Here is a 23,859-nt window from a genome sequence, read left to right as displayed (position 1 = left end):
CTCCTGCAAAACTGGGCAGCGCCTTCCCTGAAAAGAGGCCTTTGGACCACAAAACAGACAGGTGGTGGTAGGTGTACCTGTCTCAGGTGTTTGTGTCTACTTCAGCCTGACTTTGGGGTGGGAATTGTCCTGGCTACCCTGCTGGACAACCTGGATGAGGCAAGGAATGGAGAATGCAACCCTCTTGGCTCTCAGCAACTGTCAGAGGCCACAAGATCCTCCTGGGCCACTCGTGTGGGGAGGGGTGGCAGAGGGCTCTGTCCCACTGTCAGGGGTCAGGCAGGCCCCAGGTGGGGGGGGGGGGCAGAGACAGCTCTGCTCTTGTGGGGGTGGCACACTGTGCTATAGGGCCTTGCAGAGTCCCATCCTAGCTCATGTGCTTTTTGAATACAGTGGTACCTCAGGTTACAGACGCTTCAGGTTACAGACTCCGCTAACCCAGAAATAGTACCTCGGGTTAAGAACTTTGCTTCAGGATGAGAACAGAAATTGCGCAGCGGCAACGCGGCAGGCCCCATTAGCTAAAGTGGTGCTTCAGGTTAAGAACAGTTTCAGGTTAAGAATGGACCTCCAGAACAAATTAAGTTCTTAACCCGAGGTACCACTGTACTCGCATATAGCTGCCTGGAGAGGCTGGTTAGGTCCACCACCTGATGACCCACAACTCTGCTTCTGCCTTCCTTCTGCCATCAGGTCTGGCTGGGCCTTCTACGAAGGACTGCCTCAGAGGAGCAAGGGAGAAGGGTGAATTAACAGAAACTAAACCTTGAGAAGCGACACTGGTCTGGAGAGGCGAGGTGTACTTTCTCTTGATAAAAACATAGAGAGTCCTGAGGGATCAGGCCAGGCCCTCCCATGTCCCTCCGGGGCCAACAAAAGCCACCTAGGAAAGCAATAGGACCTTCAGCCTTTTGGGGCCTTTTGCATCCCACCATTTGACCATCAGGCAGTGACTGAGAACATTACAGGAAGTTGGGCTAGATGCCCCTTTGGGTCCTTTCCAACTCTACAATTCTGTTTTAAAACGTACCTAAAGCTGACTGGCACACACAGAATTCCACTGCCCTCACTATGCAGCCGCCACTGACTGCAGCCCTTCTCAGCGCACCTTGTTACTCAGTTGAAAACCAAGTCCATGCCATTATCCACCAAGCTCCAAGTATCTCCCCCCCCCCCCCCAAATGTGGCTGCTGCCTGTCCCCAGTGAATGGCCAGGGTTGCTCCTCTTGCTGCAGGACTTGCTCAGCAGGGACACTGGCAGACTCTGTCCTGTGCCCAAGTTTTCAATAAAAGCCACCTTTAAAGGGTTTGGGGGAATGGATCTTTGTGGAAACTCAAAAGCATTGAGAGAAAATGCACTTTGTCCAAAAAGCTCAGAGGCAGCTCCTCGTACCTCTCGGCCCTAACGCCCTGATCTTAGACCGAAAGCCACTTTCTGGGCTGTGCCCTCCCTCCGCTACACTCAAAGCAAGAGGAAACATCGCCAAGCCACTGTTTTTTGGGAGAAAAATACCATTTATTTACAAGTAGAAACATTATTTAAAATGACACATTTGATTGCTAATTTCTCTACAAAGGCGAGTATTAGAGGGCTGCGAGTGGTGGCGGTGGGGGCACCCTCAGGCAGTGTCTGCCCCCCCAGTCCAGGAAACAGCTCACCAGGGAGATCCAGCGGGCATCTCCTGAGGGCCAAGCCCCGCTATGGGACGCTTGCCCACGGAAGGGAACCAAAGCGGGGGCCTTTGCACAGCTCCTGTGCACTCTGATGGAGCATCTGCAGGAAAAGGTCCGGCCGGATTGTGCGCCCAAGATCCACGCGTGGGCACCGACCCCACTGCTGCCCCGGCACAGCCACACATCCCTCCGCCCCCTTTTCAGGAGGGACACTGCAGTGAGGCCTCCCCCCTGCCCCACTCCATGCCAGTGCCTACAGAGTACAATACAAAGCAACACAGCTAAGTAAAGCCTGCGGAATAAGGGGAGGGTGAGAATGCACAGCCTGTACATAATGGAGCTTTCTCCTCCTCCTCCTCCTCCAGCCCAGCCACCAGCGAGGGGCCCTTCAGACAGCTGGTGCTCCCACCTCCTCCAGGGAATGATTCCTCCTGTTGCCAGGCTCAAGGGATTTATTTATTTTTTAACACCCCCTTGCACAAAAGCCACCCCAGCTCCCAAAGTATTTCTCACATCACCAGGAAGCAGGCACATGACTCTATGACAACCAGGGCAAAGTTTTCCACAGGAGAGAAATGTGTTTCCCCCCACTGCTTCTGGTAATGAGTAAGCGACTAGTCCTCAGCATCTGACAGAAGCTTCCCACCCCAATTCTCTAGTCTGTTGGCCCTTGCTTTACAATTGTTTTGGTTGTTTTTTTTAAAGAACCAAGGAGGCTGGGAAGAGGGTCGCCTTGCAAGTGGAAAGGAGAGCTGGGGGGGGGGGGGGACATCTCCAATGTCTGTGCCTTGGGCAGTTCACTGCGCCAATGAGGCAAGCAGAGAGAGCCCGCCCTTACTCAGCGTGAAAGGGAGGGAGCATTCGTCGGGGGGTCAGGAGAGGGGGACCTAGCTTCTCAATAGGAGGTGCCACTCTGGGTGCTTAAGGAGGGGGTGTTGCATTGGCAAAGGTGATCAACATTATGACACTGCCTCCCTGGGAGCGTAAAATACTGCCAGCCTAGTCCTCCTTTGCCAAGCAATTCCTGATTCTTGCCTGATGGAACAGTGGCTGGTATTAAGGGCCAGACCCTGGAATGGTTTGGAGACTGTCCCGTCCCCCTCGACACACCATCATCACAGAGGGGAAAGCCCCCCCCCCCAATCTCTCAGCCAAGGAGGCTCACCACCCACCATCATGTGGAAACCAGGGGGCGGGGGAAGAGTCCGTGCACCAGTTGGCATCCTGACCAAAAGGCTGGGGATGGGCTCTCAGGCCACGTCAGAGCTGGGAGGGAAGACCAGGAGGGGGAGGAAGGCTGCTGGCGGCTCAGCTGGTAGCAGAGGCTGGGGGGCCCTGGCACCTGGCTCCCTTCCTTCTGGGGAGATACGGCAGGCGGGGGAGTTTTCGGCCAGGAAAAACTGTGTTAGAACTTGCTGTTCCTCGTGGACCTGGAGTTCGCCTGCAGGAAGGGGAAAAGAAGACAGGAGTTGGGTGGGCTCAATGGCTCCTGCTGGGATTTTAGAAGCTCAAAAGGCAGAAGGATCTAATTGGGACCCCCAGCCCACTGTTTCGACAATCCTCTGGGATTTTCTCCTGTACAAGCCCCACCGAACGAAGGGCAGCTGTGGGCAGAGCTCTCGTGCCAACCCCACTGCCCTCCTGCTGGTTTGAGCCACACTTAGTGCCCCATGGGGACAATCCCCCTCCCAGCATGCCACCTTCAAGGGCACCAAAGGCCGCTGCCTGAGGAAGCTGCCTTGCTTTGCCACACCTCTTAATTGGAAGCCCAAAGAGAAGGACAAAAAAGATGAAGAGCTGCGGCTTCATTCCCCCACCCCGCCCCTCAGATTTGATAAACCCAAGCTGAACTCTGCAGTCTTATGAGAACGACAAGCGACTCTCATCACTCTTCTGCATGGCAGCAAATCAGGAAGAAGACAGCAGGCGAAGTCGGCCCGTCGGGCAAGGGCAGAGTCCCACACCCAGGAGAGGTGCTGCAAAATCCAGAAACCACACACCACCAGTGGGAGGGGAGGGGAGCCCAAGGGGAGGTCCGTGCTGCCCCTGGTGTGACCCAGCCAGAAGAGGTTCCATACAGGCCTGGTCGCACTGCACAAGGAGAGGCCAGCCTGCTCTGGCAGCCCTTGAGACCTGAAGGAGCAAAAGGATGGGGAGTCAGGCCTGGCAGGTGGGGGGGCCCGGCCCTACGACTGAGCAATGGACTTGCTCAACTCCCACAGGCATCTGGTCAGCCTGTGAGAAGAGGATGGTGGACTAGATGGGCCATTGGCCTGATCCAGCAGCCTCTTCCGGTGTTCTTTTGCTGGCAAACCGCCTTCTGTGCTCCAAGGAGTCCCAGACCCATGGCTTTTCCCAGCCCTCTTCTCTATTAGCTCCACCAGACTATATATCTAAATACACCAAAATGCAGGCTCACTTTCCAGGCAAAATCTCTCTCCCGCCCATGCTTGCTCCAAGGGGATGCTGGGAGCGAGAGACTCATGGTGAGGCCCCTTCTCCCTCCTACCTTGCCCTTAGGAGATGACGCTGCCCTCGGGGATCTCCGGCTGCTGCTCCGGGGGGAGCTTTTGGGAGTCACTTTGCGGTTGGGCCCCCGGCGCAGGAGGCTGTTGCCCAGCTTCTTCGGAGTGTTCAGAATGCTGAAGGCCATCGACTGGCGCCTGTTGGGCTGCAGGGAAAGAGGAAGGAGTCAGGAGAATCAGGAGACCTCAGCAGCTCTTCTGTGCTCTCTCATCCCCACGGCAAGGGAACTCAAGAGAAGAGTTAGCATTCCTTGGCATACCGCCTCCTCCACCCCACCCACCCCGTTCATTATAATCACTGCAGAGAAGCACCAGGCCCACGTCTGAAGCTAGGGAGAGATTGAGTTTGTGTGTGTGTGTGTGGTAGTCTGGTGTTTGTGTCTAGATAGGCAGAAAGGAGAGATCATACTTTGCAGAACCATAGAACTGTAAAGCTGGAAGGGACCCCAAGCTCCTGCAACACAGGAATCACAGCTAAAGAATCCCTGACAAGTGGTCATCCAACCTTTGTTTAAAAACTTCCCTGCCTGAGTAGGGGTGGTCTCGCAGCCTGCTCTGCTTCAGCAATGCCGCAGCCTCAGAGGCCCCCTGTGCCCTGCTCTGGCAGCCCGATGGAAGAGCAAGAGGCTCCCTTACCTGCTTGTTGGCTGCCTGGGCTTTGTCCTTCTTGCTTCCCGCATGGGTGCTGTGCTTGTGCTCCTCGCTCCGCAGTTTGGGAGTCTGGGGCCGTGGGAAGCAGCTGGCAGATTTCTTGGACTGAACGGAGAAAAAGGGTGTGTGGAGGAGAGATTAGTTGGGGCCTGATGCGACTGAGCAAAAGACAACGGTGCCTTTCATCTCCCCGCCAAGGTGGCCAGCTGAGAAATGGGGGAACAGGAGATGTCGCTGGACTGCAACTCCCAGCGACCACAGCCAGCCACACCCAACGCTTAGGGATGATGGGAGCTGCAATCCCAGAGGGACTGAAGGGTCCCTGGTCCCCACCAGCACCTGCCCTAGAAGACACCGGCAAACTTGCCCCATTACACCCTGGGCCTACCCGATACTCCCATAATAACCCTCTCCCATATCCCCACCCTGCCCAGCTTGAAAGGGGTTCAGGCCAGCTGAATGTGCTGCAGAGCCACTGCCACTCACCTCGGGGGTCCCTGCAGCCTGGTGGGATTCATCTGAAATGCGCTTCCTCTGCTGCCGAGTGGCAATGCCCCCCGCGGCCGCCACGGAACTCAGGGTGCTGCGACGGGTGGCTGGGCCCTCGGAAACCTGGGAGGGCAGCATGCTGGCACGGCGGAGGGTCTCTCTGGGGTCCCCCGTCTTCATATCCTCATCTGTGATGGTGGCCAGTGACAGGGATGGCTGGCAGGTGGAGAAGAGGAGAAGTGGGCATCAGACGAAGGCTCTTTGTGTGCACACGCACACCAGGCTGAGCCTACTGCAAAAGTGGAACAGCCCCCAAAATGCACAGGGGAGGAAGCTCCCCAGGTGTCTATTGACCAGGACTGAGCAAGATTTACATGCACAAACACACAAATGAGGGACTGGCACCCCTGCTTGCTCCGCTCACCAACCCTGTCTATGCACCCCTTTTACACTCTTCCCAAACCCCTCCTCCCCTCCCCCATATAGTCACATAAATATGCACTAGCCCTCAAAGGGCCATGTTTTTTTGGGGGGTGGAATCCAACCCACTAACTTGATCTCCATTGCAGAATCCAATTTTCCGTTCGCAGAATTCTCCTGGCGTTGACTAAATCAGCAGCAGGAGCAGGCATCGCATCCCCACCCCCTGCCCTCCCTGGCCTTAAAAACATATCGCTAGCTGCCGTGGGAGTCAGGACTAGCTGGCCCTTTGGCGACACTCACCCGAGACTCCAGGGGGTAGCAGGTCTTCAGGTGAGGTGGGCAGATCCTGTTGCGCTGCTGGAGCTCAGCGATGCGGCTCCATTCGTCAAGCACTTCCGGCTCCTCCTGGCAGGTGCCCATGTAGAAGCTGCTGCGCCCTGAGAAGGGGGGGGGGGAGAGAGAGGGGAGGGTTTCGGCTGCTCACTTCCTAGGTTGCATCACCAGCCACACAGAAGGGAGGAACCCCAAGTGGCTCTCCGCAAGATAATCGACAACAGTGATCCCAATCAAGGAAGGAGGTGGCAAGGAGATTCCTCTGCCCCCCTCCCCAATTCATGGGGACGAAGAGGAAAGAGGGCAAAACAGAGCACCCCATGCACAGTTAACAGAGCCAGCCTTTCTCAACTGCAAAAGAACATTCAGAAGAACCCTGCTGGTACAGGCAACTGGCATTCGGAAGCCTTGCTTCCCCTAATTGTGGAGGGAGAGCAGGGCCACTGACAGCCCTTCTCCTCCGTGAATGTGTCCAATCTTATTTTAAAGTCATTCAAGTTGGTAGCTCTCACTGCCTCCTGCAGAAATGAGTTCCACAGATTAATTATGCACTGCGTGAAGAAGCCCTTCCTTTTATCCATCCTGGCTCTCCCGTGTCCCACCTCTGCTGGCTGTTCTATGCATGGCCATTCCAGGCCTTGCGAGGGCTGTCTACGAGATGCTTTTGAGAAGGGAGGAGCCAAGCAGTGCCACCTTCATATTCATGCCATCACCGGCCACAAACAGTCATGGAGCAGGCAGTCTGCTAACAGGCTCCGGGGGAGGAAGTCTCACTCGAGAAGACTCACACCAAGGAGCAAAGCAGCATGGGAAAGCTAAGAAATACACAAGGGGAAAGGTCATCACCTCTCTCTCTCTCTCTCTCTCACACACACACACACACACACACACACACACACACACGGCTCTCCTGACACACACCTCAATATCTTTTAAAATCTTTTACATTTTATTATGTTTTTATATGTGTTGGAAGCTGCCCAGAGTAGATAGGTATAAATAATAAAACTGCTGCTGCTGCTACTACTACTCATACTACTAGTACTACTGTTATTATTATTAGCCTGCCACTGACTGTCAGGCATGGTGGACTAATGGTGGCGGGCAGAGAGAATGTAGCCAGCAGGAAAACCTTCTGAAGGCAGCCCTGTTTAAGGAAGTTTTCTTTTAATGAATGATGTTTTAATGTATTTTTAAACTCCTGTTGGAAACCGCCCAGAGTGGCCGGGGAGACTCAGCCAGATGGGCGGGGTATAAGTAATAAATTACTATTATTATATTATTCTGAGGGCAAGAGTTGTCTGTCCATGGAACAGACCCCCTCGGAAGGTGGTGGGCTCTCCTTATTGGAGGCTCATAAACAGAGGTGGGACTCTTTAGCTGTGATTCCTGCTGTGCAGGGGGTGGACTAGAAGACCCCTGGGATCCCTTCAAACATATTCTCTGATTCTGTGTATATCAGAAGCTCTAGAACAGCCTTTGCCCAGCTTCTTCTGCTCCTCCAGATGCTTTGGACTACGACTCTAGAGGGCCCCACCAAGGTGAAGGCTGCCCCAGTCCTGCCGCCGCAACCCCCAGCACTCACCAGAGCTGGCCCCTCCGGCCTGGGAGCGTCTCAGGGAGCTGCGGGTGGCAGGCCGATAGCCGGGCAGGCTCATCAAGGCCGTGTTGTTGGGTGAAGAGGTGCCCAGCCTGGTGAGGGATTCCTGAGAGGGGAGGCTGGCGAGGGAGCGGGTGGAGGAAGCGGATGCGGAACGCAGGCGCGTCTTGACCGGCTCTTGGCTCGAGCTGCTGCTCTGAGACCCAGCGGACTGCATGCTGAGGAAAGAGGCGTCAGCACTCTGGGGAGTTTCCGGCTCTGCGTGTTTCTGTGTAGAAGCACAAGGAGGAGGAAGAGGAGGGTGAGTATAAAGAGGAGCTGCTGGTGCTGCTTAACTCTGCCCCCACCCGCCAAGCTGCTCCTCTCCACCTCCATCACACCAGACAGAATATTAGACGCCTCTGCCCTGTCTTCCCCTATCTCTTACTCGGCTTTCCTGTAAGCTAACAAGCACCAAACACTGCATTCTTTCTTCACTCGAGAGTTGCTCCAAACCCTAGATTATTTTTGCTGCCCTTTTCTGAACCTTTTCCAGCTCTACAATATCCTTTCTGAGGCTCTGTACACAGCATCCCAAATGAGGTTGCACCACAGGTTTGTATAATGGCATTATGGCACCGGCAGTTTTATTTCCAATTCCTTTCCTATGAATCCCTAGCAATTACCAACTGCCACACACCTGGTCCACACCTTCATCAAGCTATCCACTATGACCCCAAGGTCTCGTTCATGACCGCTGTCAACTCTGACCCCACGAGAGCGTAGGTGAAGCTCGTGTTTTTTGCCTTGACATGCACCATTTTACACTCAATTACACGGAAGTGCATTTGCCACTTTGCTGCCCGTTTACCCCACTTGGAGAGCTTGTCTTGGAGCTCTTCCAAATCCCTGAACCATTTGGCAACTCGGATTCATCACTCCTTGTTTCTAGTAAACCACCTCAAGAGGGCAGCTCCCGTCTCTCCTGAATCCACCGCTAACAGCAGGGGTCACCTGCTAGCCCCCACACCCAGGGAATCAGGCTGCTAAAAGTGTATGACGGACCTGGCTACAGAGGATGCACATTTGAGCAGCCCCGGATGCCACCTATCTCCACAGCCACCATCACCACACCTTGGCTCCCATCCCTAGGTGGCCCCCACATTACTTTGATCATGGTGATGTTGATGACCTGTGTGGTGCGCCGGCGGCCAGAGAGTGTTTTCCGCCCCGACTCAAAGGAAACGTCGCCCGTGGAGTTAACGCTGTTCTCCAGTTTGGACCTTGTGCGGGTGGGGATGGGCGTGAAATAGAGGCTCTCCAGAGACTCCACCTTCCGAGGCAGGCGGTTGGAAGCCTTGGACGGCTCTGCTGTCCCAGATTCAGAGGTGGAACGGCGAGACCTCCTGCTGTGAAGAGAGATTTGGGGGGGGATCATGAAACTGGCAGGGAGGCCACAACCACAGAACCCTCTCTTCACATTCCCAGGAACAAGGAAGCTGAGAAGTCTTCATAATACAATTCAAAGTGTTGGTGCTGACCTTTAAAGCCCTAAACGGCCTCAGCCCAAAATACCTGAAGGAGCGTCTCCTCCGAGGGCCTTCTGGTGGTTCCCTCACTGAGAGAAGTGAAGTTACAGGGAACCAGGCCGAGGGCTTTCTCAGTAGTGGTACCCGCACTGTGGAACGCCCTCCCTTCATGAGATGTCAAGGAAATAAACAACTATCTGACTTTTAGAAATGTTTAATGTCTGATGTTTTACTACTGTGTTTGATGTCTTAATGTGTTGGAAGCAGCCCAAAGTGGCTGGGGCAACCCAGTCAGTTGGGTGGCGGATAAAATTAACAACAACAACAACAACACCAACAACAACAACAACAACACCAGCAACACCAACAACACCCCATGTCTCCAAAGTTGCTTCAGTGTCAGGCCTGCCAAATGAAGGACCCTGCGAGTCCTTCACCCTTGGGGAAACATGCATTGGTCCTAGAGCTGCAAGGGTGGGAAACCTCTGCTCTATGGCCGATCAAAGAGCTAAGGAGGAGGAGAAGGAGGAGGAAAGAAATCTGGCACGGAAGCTGAGCTGCTCTGCTGCAGCCGCCTGCTTGCCTTCTAAGCTGGGGGCCAGTACCTGGTGGAGTTGAGCGGCTGTGCTTCATCGCTGGTGCTCATGTCCAGGCTGTCTGTGCTGACGTCGGCTGGGCTTTCCTGGAAGGTGATGCGGCTTTTTAATGAATCTGTGGCCAGCTGGAACTTGCCCTGCTCTCGCAGCTGGCGATCTGCAAACTCCACCTGCGTTTGGGTTGGTTAACGGTAAGGGGCAGGGTGCCACGAGCAAGCCGCGCACCAAGGAAGTCAAGAGACCCGCTAGAACCAAAAGGGCTAATTAAATGTTTATTTGCATGCATCTACGTAAGAACTGGGCCAAGTCCACCTCACTTCAGTTGCAGGTAAATATGTTGCTATATATACACTAAGCATGGGAACCCATGGATCTCCAGAGGTTGCTGGACTCCAGCGCCCATCACCCCTGGTCCCTTGGCTTCCTGGCTAGAGCAGGAGGGAGTTGGAGCCCAGCAACACCTGCAAGGGCCACATGTTCCCCATCCCTGGGGTACAGAAAACCCTAGGGACCCCACAGATCCTTCCTGCAAGAGGAAATGCATAGATGGGGGGGGGGCAGGGCCTGGAATGAAAATGACTGGGCCCTGCTGTGGACACGCACCCTGCCTCCTCAGCCACCGCCCCTCGGCCCTACCTGTGCCTCGAGGCTGCAGAGGTTCTTGGAGGTGAGCTGGGCCTCCTGCATCTGCCTCACCAAATCCTGCTGCTCCTTCATAAGGCGCTCCGATTTGGCCTTCAGCTCCGCGTTCTCCCTCTCCACCTCTTCCAGGACTCCCAGCCTCTCGAGCAGCTCCTGGTTTTGTTGCTTCTTTGCATCGTAGTGGGTCTTGGCCTTCTCCATCTGAGGGGCGAGGAAAAGTGAGGCACCCGTCAAGCACAACACCTGCCAGTTTAAGACCAGACTTGAGGCAATTTCCCGCAAAGCCGGGACATCGGAAGCCAAGGCTGGTGCTTCCTTAAGAGACCCTTGCTCAGCCATGTCGTTGTGCAACGTCACAAAGTGTACTTACCCTCCACACACCCACATTTGCAAACCTCATCATGCAGGTCTTATATGCCAGTTTGTTCAACGGCTGCCATTTTTGTAAGCTATGGAATTTTGAGGCCTATAATGGCAGAACTTCTTTTCTTAGTGCTTGCCTTAACTGTGACTGTTTAATACAGGGTAGAAGCCAGGGTGATGGTTCTCTTCCCTCCCACCCCACACTTCTGCCCCAGAGGGAACCAGCTCCCCCTTTTCTACCTGTGTCTTGTAATGCTCAGCAGCTTGTTCCTTCTGGGCCACTTGAGACTGGAGATCCAAGATCTTCTCATTCTGGTGTTTAAGCTCTTCTTCATGCACCTGCTGAGGAGAGACCCAGATATTCCCTTACAGTGCCAGAGAGGGTAATTGTTTTCTTTCTTCCCCATGACTCTTGCACCAGCTGAGTGAGGTTGCTCTACTGAGGACTTACAAGGGTCCTTTCCACCCCTTGTCTTTGAAAAGCTGGCATCGGTGAAAACTAAATAGCTTTAATTGGATTTTGGGGGGAAATGCAATTAACTGTTACTGTTTCACATTTCTTGTTATTATCTTCCCTGATTCCCCTTGCCCTTGATTGCAGGGGATTAGACTAGTGCAGGGGTCTGCAACCTTTAAGACAAAAAGAGCCACTTGGACCGAAGAAGAAAAAACTGGGAGCCGCAAAACCATTGCAACATTTAAAACAGTGGGGAGTGTCGGAGCACACAATGCGCCTCCTCCCCTCACTAGTATCCGCCCCGGAGCCGCGGCAAAGGTGTAAAAGAGCCACATGCGGCTCCGGAGCCGCGGGTTGCTGACCCCTGGACTATTCTGAATGCTTTTTGTAGGGTGGGGTGGGGATCTGGGGATGGATTTATGAAGCCAATGGGACAGTGCCCCCCAAAAGCTTGGGAACCTCTGCACTAGGAGAACTCTCTCCAGGCTCCATCCCTGGAAGCTCACCTGGGCTCTCTGCTGCTGGGCTTGAGTGACCTTCTCCTGCTGAGCGTACTTCTGCTTCAGCTCCTCCAGCTGGAAAGGAAAGGGGGGGGGAGAAGAGAGAGAGAATAGTTATTCCAACCCCTCCCCCTCCTGCTCAAAGCGCTGTTCAGCCACTCCCTCCTGGTTCTTTGAGGCTCTGCACCCCATGGCTCTGCACAGAGCCACCCATTCCGCAATCTCTGTCCCCCTCCTAAACCTGCTGTACTGGCCTAGAAAAGGACTGGCTGGCAGGAGGCCAAGGAAGTCTCCCCCTTTTACCAAAAGCTGTGACTCCTGCATTGCAGCAGATTGGACTAGATGACCCTTTGGGGTCTATGATTCTATGAGCAAGACATCAGAGAGTCACAGTTTAGGACATCTCAGGACTGACCACTTTATCCAGTTTGGGGGTTGGAAGGAGGAATCTGGCGCTGTCTATGTTACTCAGCTTGGCCCCTTCAGCATCAAACACTTCTCTAGTAAGTCAAGCCCCGTGAGAAAGAAAGAAAGAGGGGGGAGGGCCAAGTTCTGCACCTGGTAAAAGCAACACTAATAGGTCACTGAATGTGTTTTTGGATAACGACTCTGATTGCTAGGAGGAAAACAGCTGTGAGGCCCCAATTCAATGCAAGCACTGCTCAGCCTCCCTGAGACTGAGGGCATTTCCCCCAGAACTACACACCTTTTTCAAGCTTCTTTTTGCAACCATGATGCCATGGTCTGAATTCTGTCAAATGCCACAGACCCTCAAGAGTTACTCAAGAGGAACACAGAAAGAACTGCATGCAGCAGGCGAGAGTCCTCTATGCCTGGAAGCACATTCCAGGCATACCCACATTCCAGGCACACCCTCCGACAGGTTCCCTTCCACCCAGGAAGCATCACTGTCACTGGAGCCCCTGTCCTAAACATTCTGCCCCTGCAAAAGCTTCCTGGAAGCAACAGCAGCAGCAGCGAGCGCGCCAGAGCAGCCTCCAACCCTCCACCGACACGTCTATGCTGCGCAAACACCGCATTCCAGTTGCAGGGTTGGGTCAGTGGGCTTCAGAGCAGAAATGGTGCATGGGGGTTAGCAGCTTCCCAGGAAGAGCAGCTCTCTACAAGCAGAAGAGCTGGAGCGTGCTGCAAGCAGATGCTCTGACATGCGATGAAAGTGATGCCGGAAGTTAATTAGCCACGCCCACCGTCCTGCATTTCCCACCTCCAGGTCTCCCCAGCAACCCCAAAGCAGGGTCTCCATTGCCAACTGTTTGCCTCTCGTGCACTTGGGGGTAAGGGAGCATCAGGGATCCACGGAAACGTTGAAGGTTAGAATCCAAGAGGGTTTCTGAAGTGGAGGGGGTCGTTTCAGGGGATTCTAGTTTAAGCTGGTTTGCTCTTAATGAAGGGCTTTAAAACACAGGGGTGAGGGGTGGACTTGTCTTCAGGTGCAACCATGCTTGCAGATGGCTAAGAGAGGTGGTGGTGCTTTTAGCTCCTGGTAACCCTGAAGGTTAGAGGGCTGGCCCCCCTGCGTTGCAGACCCTGCACTCTGCCTGGAGCTCAAGGTCTCCCCTCCCGAGAGCAGTATCATTCACAGAGATTCTCTCCTATACCAAAGGAAAATACAGGAAGGAGATGGGGAAGACAGAATGCCAAAAGATGCAGCAGCTGGAGCGGGAAAGGACCCCGGAGATCATCAAGTTCTACTCTCTGCTGCTCAAGGCATAGGGCACCTCTGGCTTCATATGGCTACTCCCCTCTTGGCGCAGTCCAGTCTTAAAAAGTGGTGCCCAGAACTGGAGACAGTGCTCCAGATGCAGGTAAAGGTAGGCAAAGAACCCCTGGATGGTTAAGACCAGTCAAAGGTGACTATGGGGTTGCGGCTCTCATCTCACTTTCAGGCCGAGGGAGCCGGCATTTGTCCACAGACAGCTTTCCGGGTCATGTGGCCAGCAGGACTAAACCACTTCTGGCACAATGGGACACGGTGGCAGAAGCTGGAGCGCAAAGAAACACCGTTTACCTTCCCGCCGCAGTGGTACCTATTTATCTACTTGCACTGGTGTGCTTTCGAACTGCTAGGTTGGCAGGAGCTGGGACACAGCAACGGGAGCTCACCCCGTCGCGCAGCACATAGCTAAATAATGAAACTCACTCCCCCAGGAAGCAGTCATGGCCACCAGCCTAGATAGCTTTGAACGAGGATCAGATAAATTCATGGAGGAGAAAAGGTTCCCCATGGCTACTAGCCCCTGGTGGCTATGCTCTGCCTCCACAGCTGGAGGCAGCAGCACTTGCTGGAAACTGCAGGAGGGGAGAGTTGCTCTTGTGCTCAAATCCTGTGAGGGGGTTTCCCTTTGAGGCACCTGCTTGGCCACACTGGGAACAGGAAGGTGGACTAGATGGGCCATTGGCCTCTTCCAGCAGGTTGCTCCACCAGGAGTTACAAAGAGAAGTGGGAAATTCTACAGGGCAAGTAACTGGTACGCCCCAAGCTGCTCCCAAGGCTTCCCAGGTGTTGGGATGAGAGGGCGCAAGAGGATGCATGTGGTGCTGTACTGTGGTGCTATCAGAAAAAGAGGCACCAAGGAGATCTTTAAAGGGGAGGGCAACAAAAAACGGTGTGTGTGTGTGTGTGTGTGTGTGTGTGTAGCAAGCCCTCATACTACTATTACTGGGAGACCTGCTGGAAGGGCAACAATCCCAAGTCGACTGACTTTGCTGCCTGCTGGCGCGACTTCCTTTGCAAGCCTTGGCTTGCCACATAGCTATGGACAGTCTTGCCTTTGGTGCAAAGGACAGGATTTGTGTGCTTTCTGCTCTTGCCAAGTAAATTTTTTTGTCAAAGTAAGAGAACAAAAGTTTTGCTGACCTGTGTGAGGAGGCATCTGGGCATAAGGTGCAGCGTTTTAGAGAGGTATTGTGAAGCCCTGTTTTCCCACACAGCCCCCAACCGAGGGTGGCGGCGGCCTTATTACTTGTCCTCCGTAAGCCCCCATTGCAAACAGTTCACAAGAGGAGATGGCAGCCATGATGGAGGGGAAGCAGCAGCAGCAGCTACGTCATGCACTGTCACCGTTTAAGCAGCTGACACCTGGCATGCATTACCTGGCATGCATTAGCTCGCTCTTTCTGATATACCTCTAGCTGCTCCACCTGTAGGATTGGGGGGTGGGTGGGTGGGAGGGGGAAGCAATGAAGGCAGACGTGAAAACACCACAAAAAGCAGCTGGGGCAACTTGTGGCAAGGGTGGGAGCTCAACTGCCAACCCAATCCAGACCGAGAGGGTGTTGCTCATCCCTTCCCCAGAGGCTCAGAGCTGAGAGGGCAGTATATAAATCAGAGGAGAAGACTTGTGGAACCTGGAGGGGCAATGCTAGAACACTGCGTACATGCAGGAGCAAAAGGGAGCCCATTCAAGCATAACATATAGCCAGCATCTCAAGCAAACATGGCTCCTGGACAACAGCACCCCCTTTGTTAACTTGCATGCTTCAACTTTCAGGGAAAGTATCTACTACTGGCCTACTGCAGACCCCAAAGTTCTAGATCAGGGGTCAGCAAACTTTTTCAGCAGGGGGCCGGTCCACTGTCCCTCAGACCTTGTGGGGAGCAGGACTATATTTTTTTTTTTTGGGGGGGGTGAACAAATTCCTATGCCCCACAAATAATCCAGAGATACATTTTAAATAAAAGAACACATTCTACTCATGTAAAAACACGATGATTCCCGGACCGCCCGTGGGCCGGATTTAGAAGATGATTGGGCAGGATCCGGCCCCCGGTCCTTAGTTTGCCTACCCATGTTCTAGAGGGCTAGAGATGGAAGGAGGGTCCCCATTGCTCAAGATGCACCCCATGAGCCAAATAAGGTCTGCTGAGCCTTTCAGGCCACATCTTGCTTCTGCACATTCCCTCTATCTGGACTGCACTATACAGAATGCAGCAAGGTGCGCCCCCACCCCCAGGTGTCTTGCAACCTCATCCAATCCTGAGAGAGATGCTTCCGTCTCTCAAGGGTGGCCCTGCAGAGCTGTCCCCTTCATTAAGCGAACTGGAACCAGAATTTCTAAGCAGCATGGAAAACCATTAAGAGCCACCATCATTTTCTGTCCAGCGGGCAAATCTAGGCCAGATCCCACACCATTTACTCCATCCGCCTAATCTCCAGAGGCAGGGCTGCCCCCAGGTGAAGCAAGGGAGTAGGGACGAAGTGGGAGGGGGCGCAAAGAGGATGAGCTTTGCCCCCAACCCCTCCACCCTGTTTCAAGAAGGCAAAGAAACCACAGGGTGGGCTGGGGAGATGCAGCTACCTAGGGTAGCCCCTGGGCAACCCCCACCCCCCAAAGCAACCGAATCCCGTGTGGGGCCTTACCTGCACCAGCTGCCTCTGCTTGCTCTCCTCGTACTTCTTCTGGGTGTCCTCGAGCACCCGCTTCATGGCGGCCACCCGCTTCTCCGAGTCGAGCCTGACCAACTCCATCTCCCGCGCGTGCTGCTTCTTGGTCTGGGCCAGCTCTGCCGGCAGGTGCTGCAGCCCCCGGTTCTCCTCGGCCAGCTGCGCCTGGCCCTGCTGGAGGGCGGCCAGCTGCCCCGCGTAGCTGGCCTTCTCCGCCTGCAGCTGCTGAATGGCCCGCTCCCGCTCCAGGAGCCTCTCCTTCACCGCCTGCAGCTCTGCCTGCTCCAGCTTGGCCCTGGCCAGCTCCGCCTGCAGGAGGCCAGCGGCGCTCTGCATCTGCTCCAGCTTCTCACGGTGCTTGCTCTCCTGCGAGGCCTGCTCCGCCTGCAGCTGCTGGTAGAGGCACTTGATGGGCATCAGCTCTGCGATCAGGGCCTGGGCCCCTGCAAACTCCTGCTGCTGGGCGGAGAGCTGCTGCTCCTTCTGGAAGGCCTTCTCCTGCCAGGACTTAAGCTCCTTGCAGAGGTCCTCCTGCCGCTTGGAGGCAGCGCTCTGCTCCTTCTTCAGGGCCTCCACCGCCACCCGAAGCTTCTCGGCCTGCTCCTGGGAGCTCTGCGCTTCGGCTTTCATGGTTGAGCACCTCTCAGCTGCCCGGGAAGCGGCGGTGGCCATTTCCGACTGCAGGATCCGCAGCCTCTCCTCCAGCTTCTTGCTCTTCTCGGACTCAGCCAGGGCCAGTCGCCTCAGGTCCTTGATCTCCCCCTCCTTCTCCAGCTGCTGCCTTTGCATGATGGAGGTCTCCTTCTCCATGCTGCTGATGATGCTGGCCTGGCGCTCCGATTCCTGGGCACAGCGTGACAGCTGCTCCTTCCAGCTCTCCTCAGACTTGCTCTTCTCCTGGGCTGCGGCACGTAGGGCGACTAGCTCCTTCTCGGCTCGGGATGCTGCCTCTCTGCTCTGGGCCAGCTCCTTTCCTTTGTCGTGGAGCTCCCTCTTCAGCTTCTCTAGACTGGACTTGGACGCCTCCAGAAGCTGCTCCTGCTCCGCGGCCCTCTCCTTGTGCTGCGCCACCTCCCGCTTCAAAGCCTCCGCCTCCACCTGCTGCTCCCGCTCAGAGGCGGCTGCCACCTTCTCCAGCCGGGCAACGGTGATCTGCTGCTCCTTGCACTGCTTCTCCAGCCTCTCCACCTGCGCGCGGAGAGCCTCACACTCCTTCAGCTGCCCCTGGTAGAGCTCTCGGCTGGAGGTGGACTCCTGCTCCTGCTGCCGCTTCTGCTCCTCCAGGCTCTTGAGGGAGGCGTCCTTGGAGTGCATCATCGACTTGATGCTGTCCATCTCGGCCTTTTGGGTCCGGGCTGCCTCCAGGAACCCTTGCAGCTCACTCTCCATCTTGGCAGCCCTCTCCTTCAGGGCCTCAGCGGAGGCCAGTTCCCCCTTCAGCTTGCTGACCGTCTTCTGCAGGTCCCTTAGCTCCTCGCTGCGGGAGATGTTCTTGAGGCGCAACTCCTCCAGCTCCCGCTCTTTCTCCCCAACCAGCTCCTGGGCCCTGGCTACCTCCTCCTGGAGCCCAGAGACTTCCACTCGGTGCTCGTTGGTGACGTTCTGCAGCTGCACCTCCAGGGCTGCCTTGCTGACTTTCTCAGCGGCCAGTTCCGCCCTGGCCCGTTCCTCCTGGCCCGCCAGCCGCTTGGTTTCCTCCTTGTGCAGGGCCAGCTCCTGCTTCTGCTGCTGGGAGGCCTCTTCCAGCTTGGCCTTCAGGGACTTCAGCTGGCCAGACAGCTTCTCTGTCTCGCGCTCCTTCTCCTTCAGGGCTGCCCTGGTGCTAGAGAGGCTGGACTCAGCTGCACTCAGGTCCTTATGGCTCTGATCCCCTGCCAGCCTCACTTGAGCCTCCAGCTCGGCTACCTTGCGCTTCTCCTCAGCCAGCTCCCTGGTGACAACTTCCAGCGCCTGGGCTGCTTCATGCCCCTCCTTCTTCCCTTTGGCCAGGCTCTGGGCAGCCTCCTTCTGAGCCACAGCCACCTTCTCCTGCAGAGAGGCGATCTCTGCCCGGAGCTGGTCCTCTGTGCCCTTCTTCTCCTTGACCTGCGACGTGGCACGAGCCAAGTCCGCCTGGAGCTCAGCCAGTGCTCCTTGGTGCGTGCTGTTCAGGTGCTTCACCTGAGCCTCCAGTTCTGCCACCTTCTGCTGCTCAGCCTGCAGCCTCAGGTGGTCCTGCTCCTTCTCCCCGCTCAGCGCTCGGACCTTCTCCTTAAGCCTCCCCAGCTCCCCTGGGTCTCCTTTGGCAGCCACAGAGGAGAGCTCTGCCATCTGGTGCTGCAGCTCCTCCACCTTGGTCCTGGAGGCTTCTCCCAGCTGCTGCACTTGTCGCTCCAGGGCTTGCCTCTGGGCCTTCTCCTCACCCATCTCCCGCAGGACCTGGTCCCGGTGCTTGCTCAGTTCCTGAATCTGCTCCTCCAGCTCTGCGATCCGCCGGAGGTTGCCCTCCAGGGACTCGGCCGCCCGCCTCTTCTCATCCTCCAAGATGCCTTCTGTGTTGCAGACGGACTCCTCCAGGATCAGGAGCCGCTCCTGGAGACGGGTGTTCTCCTTGGCCAGCTTCTCCTTGTCAGCCAGCTTCTGCTGTGCCTCACGAAGCTGGCCTTTCAGCACCGACACAGCTCCTGCTTGGGCCTCACTCTGCTGGCACTGGGCGGTGAGGGCCAAGATCCTGGCCTCCAGCTCCTGGACCTTGTGGCTCAGATCGGCCTTCTCCCTCTGGGCTTCCGTGAAAGTGGCACTCTGAGCACGCAGCCGCTCGGTCAGGGTAGACAGTTCTGCCTCCTTCTCCTGGAGTTGCCTCAGGGCCAGCTCTTTCTCCTGGGCAGCCTTGTTGTATGCTTCCTGGCCTGCAGCCTCCACCTGCGTCAGCTTCTGGTTGCTCTGCTGCAGCGTGCTGGTCAGCTGGTCCACCTGGAGGCTCAGCTCCTGAAGGGCTGCCCGGGAGGCCTGCTCGCTCTTCTGCAAGTCCTCGGCCAGCTGGCCCTTCTGCTGCTGCAAAACCAGCAGGTCCTGGTCCTTCTGGTGGAGGAAGCCCATCAGCTTGGCAATCTCAGCTGTCAGGGCGTTGACCTGAGCGACCAGGCTCTCCTCCTGGGCACGCAAATCCTGCTCCAGCTTCTCCTTGCCTCGAGAGCTCTCAGAGAGGGAGTTCTGCAGCTCCGTGAGCAGGCCTGTGAGCTGGCGCTTCTCCGCTTCAAAGCTGCTCCTCTCGGACTGGAGGCTGGCCTCAAGCAGGTGCTTCTCCTCTTCGAGGCGGAGGACCGTTGCCTGCAGCTCGGTCTGCTGGCCACTCAGGTGGGCCACCTGCTGGTTCAGTTCTTCAAGCTGGTGGGACAAGGAACAGCAAACAAGGTTATGCACCCAGAGAACACACAGAACGAGCCTTGCTCCTTCCCCTCCAATACTGCCCAAACACAGACTCACAGCTTATGCACTTAACTTACACAATCTCAGTTTTACGTGCTTGACCAATTTTTTTTTTTAAAAAGGAGCGTGTGTGGTGTTGGGAGACATTCTGCACAGAAACAAGTTTGTACCTTTAAGAACAGTTTTTGTGAGCTCTGGGCTAATTGGGTGCAGCTGGCCATGGCTACAAAAGGAGAAAAGCTGCAGTTTGTACTCTGCCTGCAGGAAAAACACCCACTAGCTTTGCTGTTTTGAAATAAAGTCTTTATTTAGTTTGGTTTTACACCGGTCTGAGTGTGTCACAGTCTCTGTCATCTGCCACCAGTGGAAAATCCCCCTCTAACATGTGGAAGAGGTGGGGGAGTCAAAAGGGGGGAAGACAGCCAGCAATCCTACCTGCCATTGCACTCACCCTGGGAGAGCATTCAGATGTGCAGGGCGACCTTGGGAGTGTGCAGTAAGTGTAGCCCTGTGCTTTTTATGGCTTTTAAAGGGTTGTTTTGACTGTTTGCGATGTTGGGTTTACATGCTATCCCCGGAACGTAACCTCCGCATCAAGTTGAGTTGACCATACCACTCCTCAGTGAGAATGAGGCTGTGCCTAGACAGAAGGCCATGTACTCATCAGCATTCAGCACCACACTCAAGAGACGTCAGCTCTGCCTGTCTGAAGCAGAAACCAGCCAAGGCAGAGATCCAAACTGCCCAACTGTGTATGACACAGGTCACTTCCCCCACTTCGTACCTTTAATGAATGTGGAGGCTGTTTTAAATTTGTTTGTTTGGCTTTTGTTTTGATGCTGTTGTTTGTTTTTAAAGACAACAGAGCCTGACTAAAGCATCGGAAGTGCCAGGGGCAGACTTACTTTATTTTATATACTGCCCTTCATCCAAAGATCTCAGGGTGGGCCACAAGATACATGTACTGGCCAGTAAGGCAGGCGGAAGCTGTAGGGAGTGGAAAGAGTAGGCAAGTCCAGAACTAAGGCAGGCCCTGCAATACAGTGGACCAGGCTAACAATCAGTGGACTAAAACACCACCTAACAATATCTGGGAATACACAGAGATACACAACTCCTACAACTGAAGGGACTTTTCAGGTTAGTTATAGTCCATTAACAACAGAAACGGAATCAAATATTTTTACAATGGTCCAAGTTAACAGTGTTGTGGTTAGTTAGGACTGCTAGCAATAACGAAGGCAGACATTGCCTCAAGTCACACTCTTTTTTAGGGAAGTGTCTCTATAAATATACCCAATGTTAACACGTAAAAAGTCAAAGAAGCTATTAATGTTTTTTTGAATTAACAATAAAAAGCCACAAGTGCCTGCATTAACTCTGCAAAGAGTGGCTGAACTGCCCAGATGTGGTTTTCCGTTACGCAGTTTCATGACTAAAACCACGAGCCTAACATAGATGAGTCACTGGCCTGTGCCTCCGAGCAGAGTTGATGCAGAATCCCTTGGCAAATAGTTCCCGTGCGCACACTTATCGTAAGAAACTAGCTCTAAAGTCTAATTAAGAGGTGGGAAATCCCTAGTCCGTGAGGTCCTTTCCAGCCAGCCACACCCCTTTGCCACTCACTCAATGTCATCTGCCACCAGGCCTGGGACAGGTAAAGCTGCAGCTGGCAAAGAACCATGGGAAGCCAGGCACTCAAAGTGCCACCCCAAGTGTCCTGTACAGCTGGCATTTGGCAGTTTGAATTTGGCACCAAATGCCCGTCAGCTGAGTTTGGTCACCTTTTCATCCAGTCCATTGGGCAACATTAGTTACCCCACCTCTTATTCAACAAAAATATCTGTTCTGCAGACATGGGACGAGTATGAATGTCTATTTTAATCAAGAACATCCCTTTTTATAATTTCATAAAATTTATACACTGCTTGACTGTGGAAAAACACACACCCTCAGAGTGGCTTACAAAAAAACAAAAAACAAAATTATCACCAAGAAAAATTAGCAACAATGATTTTGGGAACATTCGGAAAGTTAAAAGAAGAATAGACTAAAAACAGATTAACATTTGCTTCAACTTTCTAAACATCCGGGTAGGCTTGTCTAAACAAAACTGTTTTTAGCAGGCACTGAAAAGGGTACAGTGAAGGTGCCTGCCGGACGTCAACAGGCAGGGAGCTCCAAAGTGCAGGTGCTGCCACTCAAAAAGGTAAGAGAGTTCTAACAAATGTGGGAGGGGTGTTATGTGGCACCTGAAATATGCACTCCTTTTTATATAACAATGCAGTTCAACTAGTTGGCATTACCAAGGGTTTCACGGAGCGAGCCACCTGACTGCCCCGGCCCCCCGTGTGACAAGTGACATTTCTCTCCTGGGACCCGTCTCACCAGGGCCCTGCTCCTACCTTCAGAATGTCACCCATGACCTCTCCTTTCTCTGGCAAGGAAGTGGTCTCCCTCAGCTTCGCCATCTGGTCCTCCAGCAAGGAGTACTTTCCCTGCAGAATCTCCAGCTTCTCTTCCAAGCACCTCTGGAGAACAAGACACAGGTGGGGAATGGAATTGTGGAACCTGAGCTGAAAAGAACCATCAACCCAGTTGGGTCCAACCCCCACCCCCAACCAGCAACAGCCACCGCCACAGAGGACTGCATCACCTCTGACTGCTGGAGGCAGGTGCACCCGCTCACACCTTTCTGGTCCAGGGAGGCAAAGGACCATGGGCAATGAGCACACAGTGCCTCCTCCTTTCCATCTAGTGAACTTTTCCAGGGATCTACCCATGTGGCTGTGTGGTGTCCAACAAGGAAAAAGCCACATTACTTATCTGCAACTCACTGGCCCCACCCTACACAAACGCCTGTTGCCCAAGACTGAGCCCAGGGATGGCCTCCTCTCCGTTAAGGGGGAGGGCTCCCTGCTTGTTAGAACTCCTGGCCAGGCTTTCATGAGTGAAATGTGTGAAGAATAACAACTGAACAGCTACCACCATTACGGCACATACCCACAACCTCCTTAAATAGCTCTTCCTGGGGGAGCACAACGGAAGTGGCAGCCACACGCGGCAACTATCTTTTGAGCATACTCAGAGCCCAGGAAGCATGACAGAAGCATCTGTTGAAAGGGAAATATCCCTGACCAGAAGCAGAGGCCCTGGGAACTCAATCCGTGTTGTTACAAATCCCTTTTCAGCACACTGTAGGATGTACAAATGGCACACCTACTTCTTCATGCCATTCCTATTACGGGCTATAAAAGCTACTGCTGAAGGTACCAGAGCCAATCTAACCTGCTCCTTACTTTGCTGGCCTATTTCCACTCTGCCTGGGAAAGCCAAGACTGATCCCAACTACAAAAGCTGCTGCTGAAGTTGCCAGAGGCCAACTTACCTGCCAGTCCAGAGAAACACGCTGCTCAGGACGTCTAGAGGCAATCAGGGCAGGGGGCGGTTTAGGGGCTTTAATTTTGGTGGTACATTGTTTCTGCTGTTTAATATTTTTTTTTGTCTTTTTGTCGTTCAGCCTTCTTATGAATTAGAGGGGGGTTGTTTAATTTGATTGTTAATGAGACATTTTCATTAACTTGTTTAAAAAATCCTGTATGTTGTAGCTTAGTGAAATTATGTATTTGTTAGCAGGCTGAAGCATCATTTACTGCAGAAAATCAATGACAGTGATGACCACATGGACGAGAACAGACGACCTCCTGGCCTTAGCCCCTGGGGGTGGAAGGGGGGTGTCTCTTCCTGCCCACTGACCTTCTCACTGAGGGCACTGCTCAGCTCCCTCTCCAGGCGGCTCCTCTGCTCCTCCCATTCCCTTAGAGCTGTGTTGTGCTCTTCCGAGAGCTCATTCATGGCTTCCTGGAGTTCTGTGTGAACGTGAGCAAATTCCCGCAGCTGTGTTGCAAAAACAGGGAAAGGATTTATTTGACACTTGCTGCCTTTGTCTTTAGCACTGGTACAAACTCCCCTGCCCTGAAATTGTGGCAGACTGTGCAGAACAAACCCTCTACTGCAAGTGTGTAATGAAACATGCAGAAAAGGCAGCAGCAAAACGTGGCTGGCATTTGTTGGAGACAAGCAAATAACATTTCCTTCTCAATGAACTTCTAAGACAATTCATGTGTTACTTTAAACCACAGGAGGACACTGTCTAGCAACCTAGCCTGCACTTGCTTGTAAGTCTCTATAGGCTAACTCCACCCCTTAAAGCTGAGCAATTTTGTTGCTGTTTTCTCCCAGCTTGTTGAGACAGGATGCAAAATTTCATCTCTCACAGCTCCA

General features: G+C 54.1%; 1 protein-coding gene across 11 annotated transcripts in view; it reads right to left on the bottom strand.

Moving 5' to 3' along the window:
* Positions 1 to 2,108: 2,108 nt before the first annotated feature.
* Positions 2,109 to 23,859, bottom strand: part of NUMA1 (nuclear mitotic apparatus protein 1) — a 71,707-nt gene continuing 49,956 nt past the window's right edge. For 3 of the 11 annotated variants that reach the window (XM_028725768.2, XM_077926844.1, XM_077926843.1), the window contains 15 exons: positions 23,332 to 23,472; positions 21,981 to 22,106; positions 16,144 to 19,533; positions 14,876 to 14,923; positions 11,768 to 11,836; positions 11,045 to 11,146; positions 10,436 to 10,642; positions 9,809 to 9,969; positions 8,843 to 9,083; positions 7,681 to 7,963; positions 6,063 to 6,199; positions 5,337 to 5,555; positions 4,836 to 4,955; positions 4,184 to 4,345; positions 2,109 to 3,115 (listed from right to left, as the gene is read on the bottom strand). In XM_028725768.2, coding sequence (XP_028581601.2) covers positions 3,080 to 3,115; positions 4,184 to 4,345; positions 4,836 to 4,955; positions 5,337 to 5,555; positions 6,063 to 6,199; positions 7,681 to 7,963; positions 8,843 to 9,083; positions 9,809 to 9,969; positions 10,436 to 10,642; positions 11,045 to 11,146; positions 11,768 to 11,836; positions 14,876 to 14,923; positions 16,144 to 19,533; positions 21,981 to 22,106; positions 23,332 to 23,472 — 5,442 coding nt within the window. In that variant the 3' untranslated portion in view covers positions 2,109 to 3,079. The remainder of the gene's footprint in view (positions 3,116 to 4,183; positions 4,346 to 4,835; positions 4,956 to 5,336; positions 5,556 to 6,062; positions 6,200 to 7,680; positions 7,964 to 8,842; positions 9,084 to 9,808; positions 9,970 to 10,435; positions 10,643 to 11,044; positions 11,147 to 11,767; positions 11,837 to 14,875; positions 14,924 to 16,143; positions 19,534 to 21,980; positions 22,107 to 23,331; positions 23,473 to 23,859) is intronic. The other 8 variants (XM_077926848.1, XM_077926846.1, XM_077926851.1 and 5 more) reach the window with 8 other exon arrangements.

This window comes from Podarcis muralis, chromosome 4 (genome assembly GCF_964188315.1).
Source record: "Podarcis muralis chromosome 4, rPodMur119.hap1.1, whole genome shotgun sequence".
Lineage (NCBI taxonomy): Eukaryota > Metazoa > Chordata > Lepidosauria > Squamata > Lacertidae > Podarcis > Podarcis muralis.
Note: the sequence above shows the minus strand (reverse complement) of the source record. Positions and strands in the feature narration are given on the sequence as shown.